The sequence below is a fragment of the Pristiophorus japonicus genome (genome assembly GCF_044704955.1).
Source record: "Pristiophorus japonicus isolate sPriJap1 chromosome 24 unlocalized genomic scaffold, sPriJap1.hap1 SUPER_24_unloc_2, whole genome shotgun sequence".
Taxonomy (NCBI): Eukaryota; Metazoa; Chordata; class Chondrichthyes; family Pristiophoridae; genus Pristiophorus; species Pristiophorus japonicus.
This window is the reverse complement of record NW_027250649.1, coordinates 1,807,546-1,824,453: the sequence shown is the minus strand read 5'-3', so window position 1 is coordinate 1,824,453 and position 16,908 is coordinate 1,807,546. Positions and strand designations below refer to the sequence as shown.

Below are 16,908 nucleotides of genomic sequence, written 5' to 3'. Positions count from 1 at the left end.
AGAGGCAATATTGGTGGGGAGGGTCTGAGGATATTGCGTGGGGTGGGGAGGGTCTGAGGATATTGGGTGGAGTGGGCAGGGTCTGAGGATATTGGGTGGGATGGGGAGGGTCTGAGGATATTGGGCGGTGTGGGGAGGGTCTGAGGATATGGGGGGGGTGTGGAGGGTCTGAGGATATTGGGGGTTTGGTGGGCAGGGTCTGAGGATATGTGGTGGGGTGGGGGGGGTCTGAGGAGATTGGGTGGGGTGGGCAGGAGCTCAGGATATTGGGTGGGGTGGGGAGGAGCTGAAGATATTGGGTGGGGTGGGGAGCGTCTGAGGATATTGGGTGGGGTGGGTAGTGTCTGAGGATATTGGGTGGGATGGGGAGGGTCTGAGGATATTGTTGAGGTGAGAAGGCTCTGAGGATATTGGGTGGGGTGTGGAGGGTCTGAGGATATTGGGTGGAATGGGGAGGGTCTGAGGATATTGGGTGGGGTGGGGAGGTGCTGAGAATATTCGGTACATTTTTAGATATGGATTGACACAAAGTGAGGCTGCTGTTAAGAGGGCAGCGGTTCCTTTATTTGAAATTAATAATATCTTCACCAACTTTAATGAAAAGCAGCGGTACCCAGTCACATAACGTAAAGAATAGGAGCAGGAGTGGGCCATTTGTCTTCTCGAGTCTGCTCGGCTATTTAACCTTTGGAATTACTGATCAAATTCCCACACCGCTGTGGGTGACTGCCGTTATAAATGATTGTTGTTTTATTGAATAAACAGATGCTCCCCATCCTATATTGAAGAGATATTTGTCTAAAGGAGATACACAATAGACGTTCGAATACATGCAGACTGTGCAGCTGTGGCAAGTGTACTTTCATGTAGATGAATGCGAGGTGATACACTTTGTTGGGAATCTATATATCTATATATATCCGGTTTTTGATGATGTGTACAAAGACATTCGAAGGGCGTTTGACCATCTACCACTTAGCTGTTGTGGATAAAATTCTAAACCATGGGATTAAATGGTCAGGGCAGCATGGACATTACAATAGCTCAGAGACAGATAACAGAGAGCATTTACGACTGGTTGTTGTTCAGACTATAGGGAGTGACACTGCTCCCTCCAGTCGTATTAGGAGGACTGCTCTTTTTGATATATACCCTAGATCTGGGTATATATGGTATCATTTTATAGTTTGTAAATGATACAAGATGACGAAGTGCAGTAAACAATGACGACAATAGTAATAGTTTTCAGGAGGGTATGGACTGACTGGTGAACAGGAGGAAGTTTAGGCTGATCATCGGTAAAAAGGACAATGATTTACCATTTTCCAACTAGCTCTGATTCCTGAATATCAAGTTATCTCCTCACTCAGTTAAAGGCTATATAGAAAAATAGAAACATAGAAGTTAGGTGCAGGATTAGGCCATTCGGCCCTTGGAGCATGCACCGCCATTCAATAAGATCATGGCTGATCATCCCCTCAGTACAACTTTCCTGCTTTCTTTCCATACCCCTTGATCCCGTTAGCAGTACGGGCCATATTAAACTCCCTCTTGAATATACCCAATGAACTTAGCATCAAAAAATCTCTGTGGCAGGGAATTCCACAGGTTACCAACTCTCTGAGTGAAGAAGTTTCTTCTCATTTCAGTCCTAAACGGCCTGTCCCTTATCCTAAGACTATGTCAGTGGTTCTGGACTTCCCCAACATCGGGAACATTCTTCCCGCATCTAACCTGTCCAGTCCCGTCAGAATCTTATACGTTTCCATGCGATCCCCTCTCATCCTTCTAGACTCCAGTGAATAAAGGCCCAGTTGATCCAGAGTCTCCTCATATGAAAGTCCAGCCATCCCTGGAATCAGTCTGGTGAACCTTCGCTGCACTCCCTCAGTAGCAAGAACGTCCTTCCTCAGATTAGGAGACCATAACTGAACACAATATTCCAGGTGAGTCCTCACTAATGCTCTTTGCAACTGCAGTAAGACTTCGCTGCTCCTTTACTCAAATCCCCTAGCTATGAAGGCCAACATACCTTTTGCCTTCTTCACCTCCTGCTGTACCTGCATGCCCACTTTCAGTGACTAACGAACCATGACACCCAGGTCTCGTTGCACCTCCCCTTTTCGTAATCTGCCACCATTCAGATAATATTCTGCCTTTGATAAGCACACATTTATCCACATTATGCTGCATCTGCCATGCATTTTCCCACTCACCTAACCTGTCCAATTCAACCTGCAGCCTATTAGCTTCCTCCTCACAGCTCACACCGCCACCCACTTTAGTGTCATCCACAAACTTGCAGATATTACACTCAATTCCTTCATCTAAACCGTTCATGTATGTTGTAAAGAGCTGTGCTCCCAGCACTGAGTCCTGCGACATTCCACTCGTCATTGCCTGCCATTCTGAAAAGGACCCGTTAAACCCGACTCTCTGCTTCCTGTCTACCAAGCAGTTCTCTATCCGCATCAGTACATTACCCCCAATACCATGCATTTTGATTTTGCACACCATTCTCTTGTGAGGGATCTTGTCAAACACTTCTGAAAGTCCAAATGCACCACATCCACTGGTTCTCTCTTGTCCACTCTGCTAGTTACATGCTCAAAAAATTCCAGTCGATTCGTCAAACTTGATTTACCTTTCATAAATCCATGCTGACTTGGACCGATCCTGTCACTGCTTTCCAAAAGCGCTGCAATTTCATCCTTAATAATTGATTCCAACATTTTCCCACTACTGATGTCAGGCTAATTACCCGTTTTCTCTCTCCCTCCTTTTTTAAAAAGTGGTTTTATATTTTCTACCCTCCAGTCCACAGAAACTGATCCAGAGTAGATAGACTGTTGGAAAATGATCACCTATGCATCCACTATTTCTTGTGCCACTTCGTTAATTACTCTGGGATGCAGACTATCAGGCCCCGGGCATTTATTGGCATTCAATCCCATCAATTTCCGAACACAATTTCCCGCCTAATAAGGATCTCCTTCAGTTCCTCCTTCTCACTAGATCAACTATCCCCTAGTACATTCGTGTCTTCCTTCGTGAAGACAGAACCGAAGAATGTGTTCAATTGGTCTGCCATTTCTTTGTTTCCCATTATAAATTCACCAGACTCCGACTGCAAGGGACCTACGTTTGTCGTCAATAATCTTTTTCTCTTCACATATTTATAGAAGCTTTTACAGTCAGTTTTTATGTTCCTTGCAAAATTCCTCTCATACTACATTTTTCCCCTCTTAATTAAAGCCTTAGTCCTCCTCTGTTGAAATCGAAATTTCTCCCAGTCCTCAGGTTTGTTGCTTTTTCTAGCCAATTTATAATCCTCCTCCTTGGCTTTAACACTATCCTTAATTTGGCTTGTGAGCCACGGTTCAGCCACCTTCCCAGTTTTATTTTTACTTCAAACAGCGATGCACAATTGCTGAAGTTCATCCATCTGATCTTTCAATGTTTATCGATTGCTTATCCACCGTCAACCCTTTAAGTATCCTTTGCCAGTCTATTATAGCCAATTCACGCCTCAAACCGTCAAAGTTCCCTTTGCAAAAGTTCAGGACCCTAGTTTACGAATTAACTGTGTCACTCTCCATTTTAATAAATAATTCTACCTTATTTTGGTCACTCTTCCCCAAGGGGCCTCACATTACAAGTTGCTAATTCGTCCCTTCTCATTACAGATCAACTCGTCTCGGATCGCCAGCACTCTCGTTGCTTCCTCGACATATTGCTCTCGAAAACCAGCCCTATTACACTCTTGGAAATCTTCCACCACCGCAATTCTACCCGTTTGGTTAGCCCAATCAATCTGTAGATTAATGTCGCTCATGATAACTTCTGTACCTTTATTGCGGACATCCCTTATTTCTTGTTTGATGCTGTCCCCAACCTCACTACGACTGTTTGGTGGTCTGTACACAACTCCCACTAACGTTTACTGCCCTTAGGAATTCCACAGCTCCACCCATACCGATTCCACATCATCCAGGCTAATGCCCCTCCTCACTATTGCATTAATTTCCGCTTTAACCAGCAACGCCACCCCGCCTCATTTTCCTCTCTGCCTATCCTTCCTAAATGTTGAATACCTTTGGATGTTGAGTTCCCAGCCATGGTCACCCTGGAGCCATGTCTCCGTGATGCCAAGTGTGATCTACACATACTCCAGAGCAGAGTAGCACTGGGGTAAGTGTAAACCACGAGGTGATAGGAAGGGACAATATGTATGAATATAAGGGGCTGCAGGAGGGGTCAAAACTAAAAATCATGCTTTAAAAGCTGGTATTAAAACACTTTACCTAAACGCAGGCAGCATTCGAAATAAAGTAAATGAGTTGACGGCTCAAATTATTACAAATGAGTATGATTTGGTGGCCATTACAGAAACGTGGTTGCAAGGTGGCCAAGACTGTGAATTAAACATACAGGGGTATCAGACAATTCGGAAGGATAGACAAGAAGGGAAAGGATGTGGGGTAGCTCTGTTAATAAAGGATGATATCAAGGCAGTTGTGATAGATGATATTGGTTCTCATTGAAACATATAAAAATATATAACATATAAACGTGGGTTTACAGGGTTAATGCTGAATAAATGTTCCTCCTGTCTGGAGAATCTAAAACAGGAGGTCACTCTCACAGATTAAGGGGACGGCCATTTAATTCTGTGATGAGGAGAAATGTCTTCACTCAAAGGTTGTGAATAATTGGAATTATCTGCCCGAGAAAGTAGATAAGAAGGGAAAGGAGGTGGGGTAGCACTGTTAATAAAGGATGATATCAGGGCAGTTGTGAGAGATGATATTAGCTCTAATGAACAAAATGTTGAATCATTGTGGGTGAAGATTCGAGATAGTAATGGGAAAAAGTCACTGGTGGGCGTAGTTTATAAGCCCCCAAATAATAACTTCACGGTGGGGCAGAGAATAATCAAGGAAATAATAAAGGCATGTGAAAAAGGAATGGCAGTAATCATGCGGGATTTTAACCGACATATCGATTGGTCAAATCAAATCGCACGGGGTAGCCAGGAGGAGGAATCCATATAATGCATACGAGATTGTTTCTTAGTATAGTATGTTACAGAACCTACAAGGGAGAAAGCTATCTTAGATCTGGTCCTGTGTAATGAAACAGGAATAATAAACGATGTCCTAGTAAAAGATCCTCTCGGAATGAGTGAACACACTATGGTTGAATTTGTAATACAGATTGAGGGTGAGGAAGTAGTGACGCAAACGAGCATACTATGCTTAAACAAAGGGGACTAAGTGGGGTGAGTTAGCGAAAGTAGACAGGGAACACAGACTAAACGGTGGCACAATTGAGGAACAGTGGAGGATTCTTCTAAGGAGCTCTTTCATAGTGCTCAACAAAAATATATTCCAGTGAAAAAGAAGGGCGGTAAGAGAAGGGATAACCAGCCGTGGATAACCAAGGAAATAAAGGAGGGTATCAAATTAAAAAATAATGCGTATCAGGTGGCCAAGGTTAGTGGGAAACTAGAAGATTGGGAACATTTTAAACATTAGCAAAGAATGACTAAGAAAGCAATAAAGAAAGGAAAGATAGATTACGAAAGCAAATGTGCGCAAAACATAACAACAGATATTAAAAGCTTTTACCGATATATAAAACGGAAGAGAGTGACTAAAGTAAATGTTTTTCCTTTAGAAGATGAGAAGGGGGATTTAGTAATGGGAAATGTGGAAATGGCAGAGACCTTAAACAATTATTTTGCTTCGGTCTTCACAGTGGAAGACACAAAAACCATGCCAAAAATTGCTGGTTACGGGAAGGTGGGAAGAGAGGACCTTGAGACAATCACTATCACGAGGGGTGTAGTGGTGGACAGGCTAATGGGACTCAAGGTAGACAAGTCCCCTGGTCCTGATGAAATGCATTCCAGGGTAATAAAAGAGATGGCGGAAGTTATAGCAGATGCATTCATTATAATCTACCATAATTCTATGTATTCTTCGGAGTTACCAGTGGATTGGAAAGCAGCTAATGCAACGCCTCTGTTTAAAAAACGGGTCAGACAAAAGGCAGGTTACTGTCGGCCGGTTAGTTTAACATCGGTAGTGGGGGAAATGCTTGAAGCTATCATTAAGGAAGAAATAGCGGGACATCGAGATAGGAATAGTGCAATCAAGCAGACGCAACATGGATTCATGAAGGCGAAATCATGTTTAACTAATTTACTGGAATTCTTTGAAGATATAACGAATATGCTGGATAGAGGTGTACCGATTGATGTGTTGTATTTAGATTTCAAAAAGGCATTCGATAAGGTGCCATACAAGGTTACTGCAGACGATAAAGGTATGCGAGTCAACGGAATAGTATTAGCGTGGATCGAGAATTGGCTGGCTAACAGAAAACAGAGAGTCGGGATAAATGGGTCCTTTTCGGGTTGGAAATCGCTGGTTAGTGGTGTGCCACAGGGATCGGTGCTGGGACCACAACTGTTCACAATATGCATAGATCACCTGGAAGAGGGGACAGAGTGTACTGTAACAAAATTTGCAGATGACACAAAGATCAGTGGGAAAGCGGGTTGTGGAGCGGACACAGAAAGGCTTCAAAGAGATTTAGATAGTTTAAGAGAATGGGCTAAGGTTTGGTAGATGGAGTACAATGGCGGAAAATGTGAGGTCATCTATCTTGGGAAAAAAACAGTTAAAGGGAATATTAATTGAATGAGGAGGAATTAGAACATGCTGCGGCGCAGAGGGGCCTGGGGGTCCTTGTGCATGAATCCCAAAAGGTTAGTTTGCAGATGCAGCAGGTAAACAGGAAGCGAATGGAATGTTGGCCTTCATTGCGAGAGGGATGGAGTACAAAAGCAGGGAGGTCCTGCTGCAACTGTACAGGGTATTGGTGAGGCTGCACCTGGAGTGCTGTATGCAGTTTTGGTCACCTTACTTAAGGAAGGTAATACTAGCCTTGGAGGGAGTACAGAGACGATTCGCTAGGCTGATTCCGGAGATGAGGGGTTTAATCTTATGATGATAAATTGAGTAGACTGGGTCTTTACTCGTTGGAGTTCAGAAGGATGAGGTTTGATCTTATAGAATCATTTAAAATAATGAAATGGATAGACAACATAGAGGCAGAGAGGTTGTTTCCACTGGTCGGGGAGAGTAGAACTAGGGGGCACAGCCTCAAAATACGGGGGAGCCAATTTAAAACCGAATTGAGAAGGAATTTCTTCTCCCAGAGTGTTGTGAATCTGTGGAATTTTCTGCCCAAGGAAGCAGTTGAGGATAGCTCATTGAATGTATTCAAATCACAGATAGATATATTTTTGAACAATAAGATAATTATAGATTATGGGGAGCAGGCCGGTAAGTGTGGCTGAGTCCACGGCCAGATCAGCCATGATCTTTTTGAATGGCGGAGCAGGCGCGAGGGCAAGATAGCCTCCTCCTGCTCCTGATTCTTATGTTCTTATATTCTTATGTTCTTATGTTCTTATTATGTTCAATTACTTCAAAACCGTTATCTGCTTTCTGCGCAGTTAATTCGTCGACTTTATTCCGAATAATACATTCATTGAGGCACACAACGTCAGGATTGTTTTTAACACATTTTGCCCCTTTAGAATATTTCTGCAATATGGCCCTTCTTGTTTTTGTCCTTGGGTTTCTCTGCCCTCCTATTTTACTATTCTCCTTTCTATCTTTTGCTTTTGCCTCCATTTTATTTCCCTCTGTCTCCCTGCATAGGTTCCCATCCACCTACCATATTAGTTTAACTCCTCCCCAACAGCACTAGCAAACACTCCCCCTAAGACATTGGTTCTGCCTCTGCTCAGGTACAGATCCTCCTGTTTGTACTGGTCCCACCTTTCCCAGAACCGGTTCCAGTGTCCCAGGAATTTGAATCGCTCTCTTCTGCACACTCCTCAAGCCACGTATTCATCTGAGCTTTCCTGCGATTCCTACTCTGATTATCACACGAGCACGTGGCACTGGTAGCAATCCTGAGATTACTACCTTTGAGGTCCTACTTTTTTATTTAGCTCCTCGTTCCCTAAATTCGTCTCGTAGGACTTAATCCCTTTTTTTTTACCGATACCATTGTTACCTATATGCACCACGACAACTGGCTGTTCACCCTCCCTTTTAAGAATGTCCTGCACCCGCTCCGAGACATCTTTACCCTTGCACCAAGGACGCAACATAGCATCCTGGAGTCTCGGTTGCTGCCGCAGCAACACCTAACGATTCCCCTTACAATCAAATCCCCTGTCACTATTGCACTCCCACTTTTTTTCCTGCCCTCCTGTGCAGCAGAGCCAGCCACGGTGCCATGAACCTGTCTGCTGTTGCTCCCCCCTGATGAATCATCCCCCTCAACAGTACCCAACGCGGTGTATCTGTTTTGTAGGGGGATGAACGCAGGGGACCACTGCACTTCATTATGCACTACTCTTCCTGCTGCTGGCCGATTTACTATCTGGCTGTGTTCACTTTGCCTGCGGTAAGACCAACTCGCTAAACGTGCTCTTTTCGTCATTCTCAGCATCGTGGATGCTGCAGAGTTCATCCACCCGCAGCTCCAGCGCTGCAATGCGGTCTGTCAGGATTTGGAGGCAGATACACTTCCCACACATGTAGTCGTCAGGGACACCTGAAGCGTCCCTGACTTCCCACATGGACAAGGAGGAGTTTAACACGTGTCCGAGTTTTCCTGCCCTGACTTAACCCTTAGATAAACTTACTTTGGCAAGAACGATGCTAAATGTTACTTACTGATAGAGAAAACAAAAAATAAAAGCTCATTACCAACTTTGCATCAGTGGAGCCTAAAACAGGCCCTAAATGCCCAGCAACGTTATTCAGGCTGGAGGGTCTGAGAGCTACAGATAAGTCCATGACCTGATCCTACACTTCCAGGATGACGTTTCAATCCAAATCCAAACCCTTCGCTTACAACATAACACGAACTCTGATTCAAATTGGCAGACACATGGCAGATTAAATTTAACAGAGAGAATTGTGCAATATGTTATGTTGGTAAGAAGATTGAGGAGAGGCATAATGAACTAAATTGTCCAATTTAAAGTGAGAGCAAGGATATAGAGACATGGGTGTGTATTTGCACAAATCTTTGAAGGCTGCCGGACAAGTTGAAAAGGATGTTAAATGTCATTCTGTGCCATTTGCTTCATTAATAGAGCAATAGAGCACAAAAGTAAGGACGTTATGTTAAGCTGTTATAAAACACTGTTTAAGCTTCAGCTTGGGTGTGGTGTTCATTTCAGGGCACCTCACGTCCGGAAAAATGTCAAGACATTGGAACATGTACATAAGTGAAATTCTAGAGTGGTTCCATGGATGAGGGCCTTCAGTTACGTGGAGACACTGGAGAACTGTGGTTCTTCTCCTTAGAACAGAGGATGTTAAGGGCAGATTGATCAGAATGATACCAGGAAAGGGAACGTCATTTATATGGATTGACTGGAGAAGCTGGTGCTGATCTGATTGAGCAGAGACGATCACTAGTTTCTATCGGTACATCAAATGAAAAAAGTGGCTAAAGTAAATGTTGTACCCTCAGAGGACTGGAGAGCGAGGAACTAGTAATGGGGAACATGAAGATGGCAATAACTCTGAACAATTATATTGTATCAGTCTTTACGGTAGAGGATACTAACAATATTCCAACAGTCGATAGTCATGGGACTATAGCGGGGGAGTAACTTAACACGATCAAAATCACTAAGGAGGTAGTTTTCAGTAAGATAATGGGACAAAAGGCAGGTAAATCCCTTGGAACGGATGGCTTGCATTCTACGGTCTTAAGAGAAGTAGTGTCAGGGATTGTGGATGTATTGGTTCGAATTTACAAAAATTCCCTGTATTCTGGCGCGATCCCAGCAGATTGGAAAACTGCAAATTGAATGCCCCTATTTAAAAAAGGCGGCAAACGAAAAGCAGGAAACTATAGACCAATTAGCCTAACATCTGTGCTTGGGAAAATGTTGGAGTCCATTATTAAAGAAGCAGTAGCAGGCCAATTGGAAAAGCAAAATTCGGTCAGGCAGAGTCAGCATGGATTTATGAAGGGGAAATCATGTTTGACAAATTATCTGGAGGTCTTTGAGGATGTAACGAATCGGGTAGTAAAGGCGAAGCAGTGGATGTGGTGTATTTCGAATCCCAGCAGACATTTGACAAGGAGCCACAGAAAAGGATATTGCACAAGATAAAAGTTCACCGGGTTGGGTGTAATATTTTATCATGGATAGAGGATTGGCTAACTAACAGAAAACAGAGAGTCGGATTGAATGGTTCATTTTTTGGTTGGCAATCAGTAACTAGTGAGGTGCCACAGGGATCAGTGCTGGGACCCCAAATATGTACAATCTATACGAACGAATTGGAAGAAGGGACTGAGTGTAACGTAGCCAAGTTCACTGAGATACAGAGATGGAAGGAAAAGCAATGTCTGAGGAGGGCACATAAAATCTGCAAAATGGAGAAAGTTTGCAAAGTGCCGCAGTACAGCGGGAACTTGGGGAACTTGCGCATGAAACACAAAAGGAAAGTATGCAGGTACAGATATTTACCAGGAAGGCCAATGGTGTCTTGGCCTTTATTGCAAAGTGGATGGAGTATAAAAGCAGGAATGTCTTGCTTCAGTTGTGCAACGTATTGCTGAGGCCAGACCTGGAATACTGCGTGCAGTTTTGGTTTCCGTATTTACGAAAGGCTAAACTTGCTTTGGAGCCAGTTCAGAGAAGTTCACTAGGTTGATTACGAGGAAGGGGTAGTGGACTTATGAGGAAAGGTTGAGTAGTTTGGCCCTCTATTCATTGGATTTCAGAAGAATGCGAGGTGATCTTATCGAAACGTATATGGTTATGAAGGGGTTTGAAAAGATGGATGCAGAGAGGATGTTTCCCCAGATGCGGGAGACTAGAACGAGGGGGCATGATCTTAAAATAAGGTGTCCCCCATTTAAAACAGAGTTAAAGAGGATTTGCTGCTCTCAGAACTGAGAGCATGTACTTATCAGGAAATGTTGAACACGCCGTGGTTTTTTTTTTCGCAATGTGAAGACTGATAGATGGTCAGATTGTGTCTTTCAGGATATGAAAGGCTTTGATAGGGTAGAGGGAGAAAATATGTTTCCACTTGCGAGAGAGACCAAAACTCAGGGGCATAGATTTAAAACAGCCATTAATAAATCCAACAGGGAATAGGGGACATCTTGACACCGAGGCACAAAAGGAGGTTTTAGCAGATAATCTTGATCAAATATTTAGCCTCAAGGGGAATCTTAAAGGAGGAGGAGAGTTAGAGAGGAATACAGGTTTAGGGAGGGAATCACAGAGCTTGGCACCCAGGCAGCTGAAGGAGGAGGAGAGTTCACGAGGTGGAGAGGTTTAGGAAATCAATCCCAGAGCCTGGGACCCAGGCAGCTGAAAGCATGGCTACCATTGGTGGAGCAGTTTAAGTCGGTGATATGCAATCTGCCAGATTTGGAGCAGCGCAGAGATATCAGGAGGTCTAAGTGCTGGTGCAGGTTGCAGAGGCCGTGCTGTGATGTGAAAACAAGAATGATCATTTTAAAATTGTGGCGCTGTCGGACAGTGAGCCAATGTCGTTCAGCAAGCACAGGTGTGATGGGATATTGCGATAATTTGCAAGTTAGGACACAGGCAGCAGAGTTTTGGATGAGCTCAAGTGCATGGATGGTGGGAGATTGGATGGCGCCCAGGAGAATATTGGAGGAGGCATATCTCGTGATAGTAAAGGCAAGGATAAAGTTTTGAGCAGCAAATGAACGGAGTCAGGCGATGTAACAGAGGACAAAGATGCCGTCCTGGTGATGGAGTGGATATGGGGCGAAGACCATCTCCCACTCAAATAAGAGACCAAGTTTGCTAACGGCTGCGTTCAGGCTTAGACTGGTGACAGGGAGAGGGATGGAGCCGGTGGCTAGGGCAATGGAGATGGTGATGGGCGCCACTGGTACGGTCTCACAAATGTTTGGTTGGACAGTACAAGAACTGAAAGATAACAGTTATCATGAACGATTAAACAGGTTGTGCTTGGTTCCTGTAGAAGACAGAGAACAGTGAGGAGTCCTCATAGAAGTCTTGAAAATTATGATTGTTTTGGACCGGGTCGTTGGCGAGAGAAAAGCTTATACTCGTGGGAGCATCCAAATCTGTGGAGCCATAAATGCAAGATAATCACTAATGTCACCAATAGGGAAACAAAGAACAATTTATTTACTCAGTGAGTGGTTAGAATGTGGAATTCCCTACGACAGGAAGTGGTTGAGATTCATAGCTGAGATGCTGTCAAAGGGAATAAAGACGGGCAAATGAGAGAAAATGAAATAGAAAGATATGCTGAGAGGCTGAGACGAAGTTTTTGCAATGGGAGGAGTCTGGTCTCGAGCATAAACACCAGCACAGACAAGTAGGGCCGAAGTGTATTTTTCTGTGCTGTATAATCTATGTCATGTAATCCTCTGAACTGCAGCTCCTCTCAGCCTAACTACCTATTGACGAGCCTCACACTCTGGAAATTGCAATGAATTCCTATACTAAATATCTGTAGTGACCCTTTACAGAAGAGCTCGGACAGAATGCAACAAGCTCGTGGTGCTGTCCAGAAAGACAAGGTGGGAAATGTCAATCAGAAATCGTACCGTGTCCTAAACACGTCGCTGGATGTATTTTCAGTTCACCAGCCATTCCTGGTGTAATTAAGTGGATGGAAGTCTGGGGCTAAATATTATATTCCTGGACTGGAAACACTGGGACCCGCCTCTGGTCTGTTCTCAGTTGTTCTGTTATTAATTAATTGTATAATTGTGGTAACCGGATATTTCACCGCGCTCTTCAACTGCTCTCTGAACTTAGACTGAGTCACCCCGTAAATAAATGTGTTTGTGCAGCAACTTAAATTCCGCAGTATATATCCGAATTCTGCAAAGGTATATAAAGTATCATTGTAATCGACGGGATTTATTCCTGCAATGCTATAATATAAGAAATTTAAAACATATAACAGCCACAGCAGTATGAAGCTGCCAGATAAGGTGAAGAGTAAAATGACAGACTTCCTCCTGCTCTCCATCTCTGGGTCACTACCATTCTCCCCCTTACTCTCACCTCTCAGTCTTTTCCGGACTCGACTGGCCTCTAAAATGTGTCTGATTGTCAGAGCGTTGAGCAACAAAATTACAGCGAATGGGAGCAGTGGGGTTACAACCGTATCAAACCAGTCAAATCCCAACCATCCGGGCTCAGTATAATAGGCTGGGATTGTAACACAGAGCCACGGAACATTGTCGATTGTCATCCCAGGTTCAAGTGTAAAGTAGTGAGGAAGGTTTTTTGAAGATAGCAGAATGCAGTTTGTTGCCAGAACCACAGCCGCAGTTCTCCCGGTGCAATATTTGTTTTTCAGCTTCTGGCAACAAATGGCTACAAATCGATCAAAGGTGAAACTGACGGTGAACCAGACAGAACAGTCTGTGGTTACACTTGACAGGAGATATATAACACTACACACAGGGGTGCTATCGAGGAAACACCATGGAAAATAATACCGATTAATCCGCCGCAGTATGACCTCAGTGAGGACCACCAGTAGATCCGCCGCAGCCATGGCCACCAGGTAGCGAGTGGTGCAGGTGGACAGCCCACACGTTCCCCGGGACAGGATCACAATCGCCACTAAATTCACTGCAATAAACAGAAGGGAATAGAGACGGTCAATTATTGGTCACACATTATCGGTGACTGAGCCCAAACAGTGAGGCCTGTGATTTAGCACAAAAACAGCCGGGTGGACATCGGGTCAGGGGTTAACATGTAAATTATTTCATCCCAACCCGACCTACCTCCAACCCGCTGCGTCCCAGTTTAGCAGAGACCGGGCAATGGGGGGAAGCCGAGCCATCCCAGTGGGCGGGTGGGCAATATGAATAGAAACATAGAATCATAGAATATAGGTACAGGAGTAGGCCACCCGTCCCTTCGAGCCTTCAACAGCATTCAATAAGATCATGGCTGATCATTCACCTCAGTACCCCATTCCTGCTTTCTCTCCATACCCCTTATCCCTTTAGCCGCAAGTGCCATTTCTAACTCCCTCTTAACTATATCCAATAAACTGGCATCAACAACTCTCTGCAGCAGAGAATTCCACAGGTTAACAACTCTCTGAGTGAAGCAGTTGTTCCTCATCTCGGTCCTTTATGGCTTACCTCTCATCCTTAGACTGTGTCCCCTGGTTCTGGACTTCCCCAACATCGGGAATATTCTGAAACTATGTCCGCTAGTTCTAGATTCGCCCTCGAGGTGCAACACCCTCCCTGCATCCACCCTGTCAAGCCCCCTCAGAATCTTATACAGTTCAATAAGATCACCGCTGATTCTTCTGAACTCCAACGATTAAAGAACCAACCTGCTCAACATTTCCTTATAAGACAAGACCTTCATTTCAGGAACCAGCCTGGTGAACCTTCTCTGAACAGGGCATGGTCACTACAGGCAGATAATCAACCTGAGAGGCTCGGGGACCGGGGAACTACCCCACTACTGTAGCCCCTCAGCCCGAGTTATTGACTCAACTGGTCACTGTCTCCATGACTCTGCCTCGTCCCTCCCCTCCTACACACTCCACATTAGGTTACAGTCCCACAGGTTCAGGACCACAGCGGACGGGTATCCTCAGCTCAGAAAAAGGAAGACATGTTGTAAGCACTGGTGTGGGAGGTGGCATCTTCGGAACAGTTACAACGCAGGCAGCGACACTCTGAGAATGTAATAGAGTACTTCCAGCAAGCTGTGTGAGAGGTCATATAATCAAGGTACCTGGAGGTGTCGGCCGGATTATGGTAGATATTTGTCGAGAGGCTATCTTCGGAAATGGACTTAGAGATGTCGAGGAAGGGAAGACTAGTGTCAGACGGAGCATATGAAGGTGGGAGAGGGGCGTAAATTAGAAGCAAGGTTGACTACATTATTATAATTCTAATTATTTGTATTAATAATATTAATAATAACTAATACTATTAATAAAAATAACAATAACTTTTATTTATATCATGCCTTTATTGTTGTTGAAGGTACGAAGCTACTTCAAAGCAATGTTAACAGGTCAACACAGATACATAGCACACCGAGATACAAAAGAAGAAATTAAGGCATATGATCAAAAGCTTGATAAAGGGGTTGATTTTTGGACCGTTTTTAAAATGGAAAGATGGTTAGAGAAGCGGAGAGGTTTAGGGAGGGACTTACAAAATTTAGGGCCCAATCAGCTGACGATAAGGCCACCGATGGTTGAGCAGTGTAAGGAGGGATGCTCAAGAGGGCAGAATGTATACAGCGGAGATATATTGAAGGGTTATGATGCTGAAAAGTATTGGAGAGGCAGGGAGCTGCAAGGCCATGGAGAGATTTGAAAACAAGGATGAGAATTTACAAAATCGAAGCGTTCTTTAACGGAAGCCAATATAGGTCAGAAAGCATAGCGGTGAGGCGATGGGTGTTCATGACTTTCTGCGAGTCAGGACATTTTCCAGTTCATGGTTAGAAAAGGAAATTGCGCGACCACAGTCATCATGCACCTGAAAAATATGGGAAGGAGGGGACCGGAGTTGAAGTGGATCAACGAAGGTTCCCTGTATCTCAAGAAAAAGCAGCATAGCTCCCATACCGATACTAGTGGAGTGTGGGGTTAGAACATTGTTCAGACGAGATGTCCAGCACTTGTCTTTTCAGCAGGGGCAGTGCACTGATGTCAGGATCAGGATCAGCAACCTGCAAGGGTTTTCATTCCCAGCCCAAAGCCGCTGAGGGCGAGAGGCCGTCCAATGTGAATGGCGAGTGAATTAAATTGTAAATGTAGCCCTCAGATTGTATCAGCGGGGATAGGTTCAGGGAAATTCGCCATCCGCTGCGAGTTTCAGGCGAATTCGGATCTACTGGGCTGTACATTGTACAATGTGGACCATTTTCCATACCTCGGGAGCCCACTGTTAACAAGGGCAGAGTTTGATGGCAAAGTCCAACACTGCCTTAAATGCATCAGTGCAGCCTTCGGACACCTGAGGAAGGAAGTGTTTGAAGAACAGGACCTCACACCCCGCACCAAGCTCATGGTCTACAGGGCAGTAGTGATACCCGCCCTCCTATATGCTTCAGAGACATGGAATATTCCAAGCAGGCACCTCAAAGCACTAGAGAAGTACCAACGCTGTCTCCACAAATCCCTGCAAATTAATTGGCCGGAGTGGCGCACCAGCATCAGTGTTCTCGGTCAGGCCAACATCCCCAGCATTGAATCATTGACCACAGTCGATCAGCTCTCTTGTCCGGCCATATTGTCGTTATGGCTGACATGAGATTCAAATAGCAAACGCTCTATCGGTGATTCGTTATTGCAAGCGAGCGACAGGTGGACAGAGGACACGCATTGTGACAACTCTCAAAGCCTGATTGAAGAATTGCAACGTCCCCCAGCGACACCTGGCAATCCCTGGCCCAAGCCAGCCTGAAGTGGAGCAAAAGCATCCGCATGGTGCTGAGCACCACTTGCAAGCTCAAGCCAAAAGCAGATAGCGGAAGGAACGCGAAGCAACACAGGCAACCCACACTGCCGTTCGTTCAACCACCGTCTGCGCCGACCTGTGACAGAGATGTAGGTCATGCAGGCGACTCTTCAGCACTCGGGGAACTAATTTTGAGTGTGGAATTGAGTCATCGTCGATACCGAGTGTACGGCTCAGAAGCGGAAGTAGAAGATATAATGACCCACACTGAGTACATCCGACAGTGACAGACACTCAGTAATTCTTAGTCACTGGGCTAGGGTGTTTCACACCGGTTAGTGACCCACACTCAGTATATCCGACAGTAAC

At 44.7% G+C, this 16,908-nt stretch overlaps 1 protein-coding gene across 1 annotated transcript; it reads right to left on the bottom strand.

The window, feature by feature from the left end:
- Window positions 1-12,767: 12,767 nt before the first annotated feature.
- LOC139241223 (probable G-protein coupled receptor 139) lies at window positions 12,768-13,760 on the bottom strand (the record flags this gene model as incomplete). The annotated part of the gene is made up of 1 exon (XM_070869884.1): window positions 12,768-13,760. A coding segment is annotated over one exon (993 nt), but the record flags the coding sequence as incomplete, so codon positions are not given.
- Between the last annotated feature and the right edge of the window lie 3,148 nt (window positions 13,761-16,908).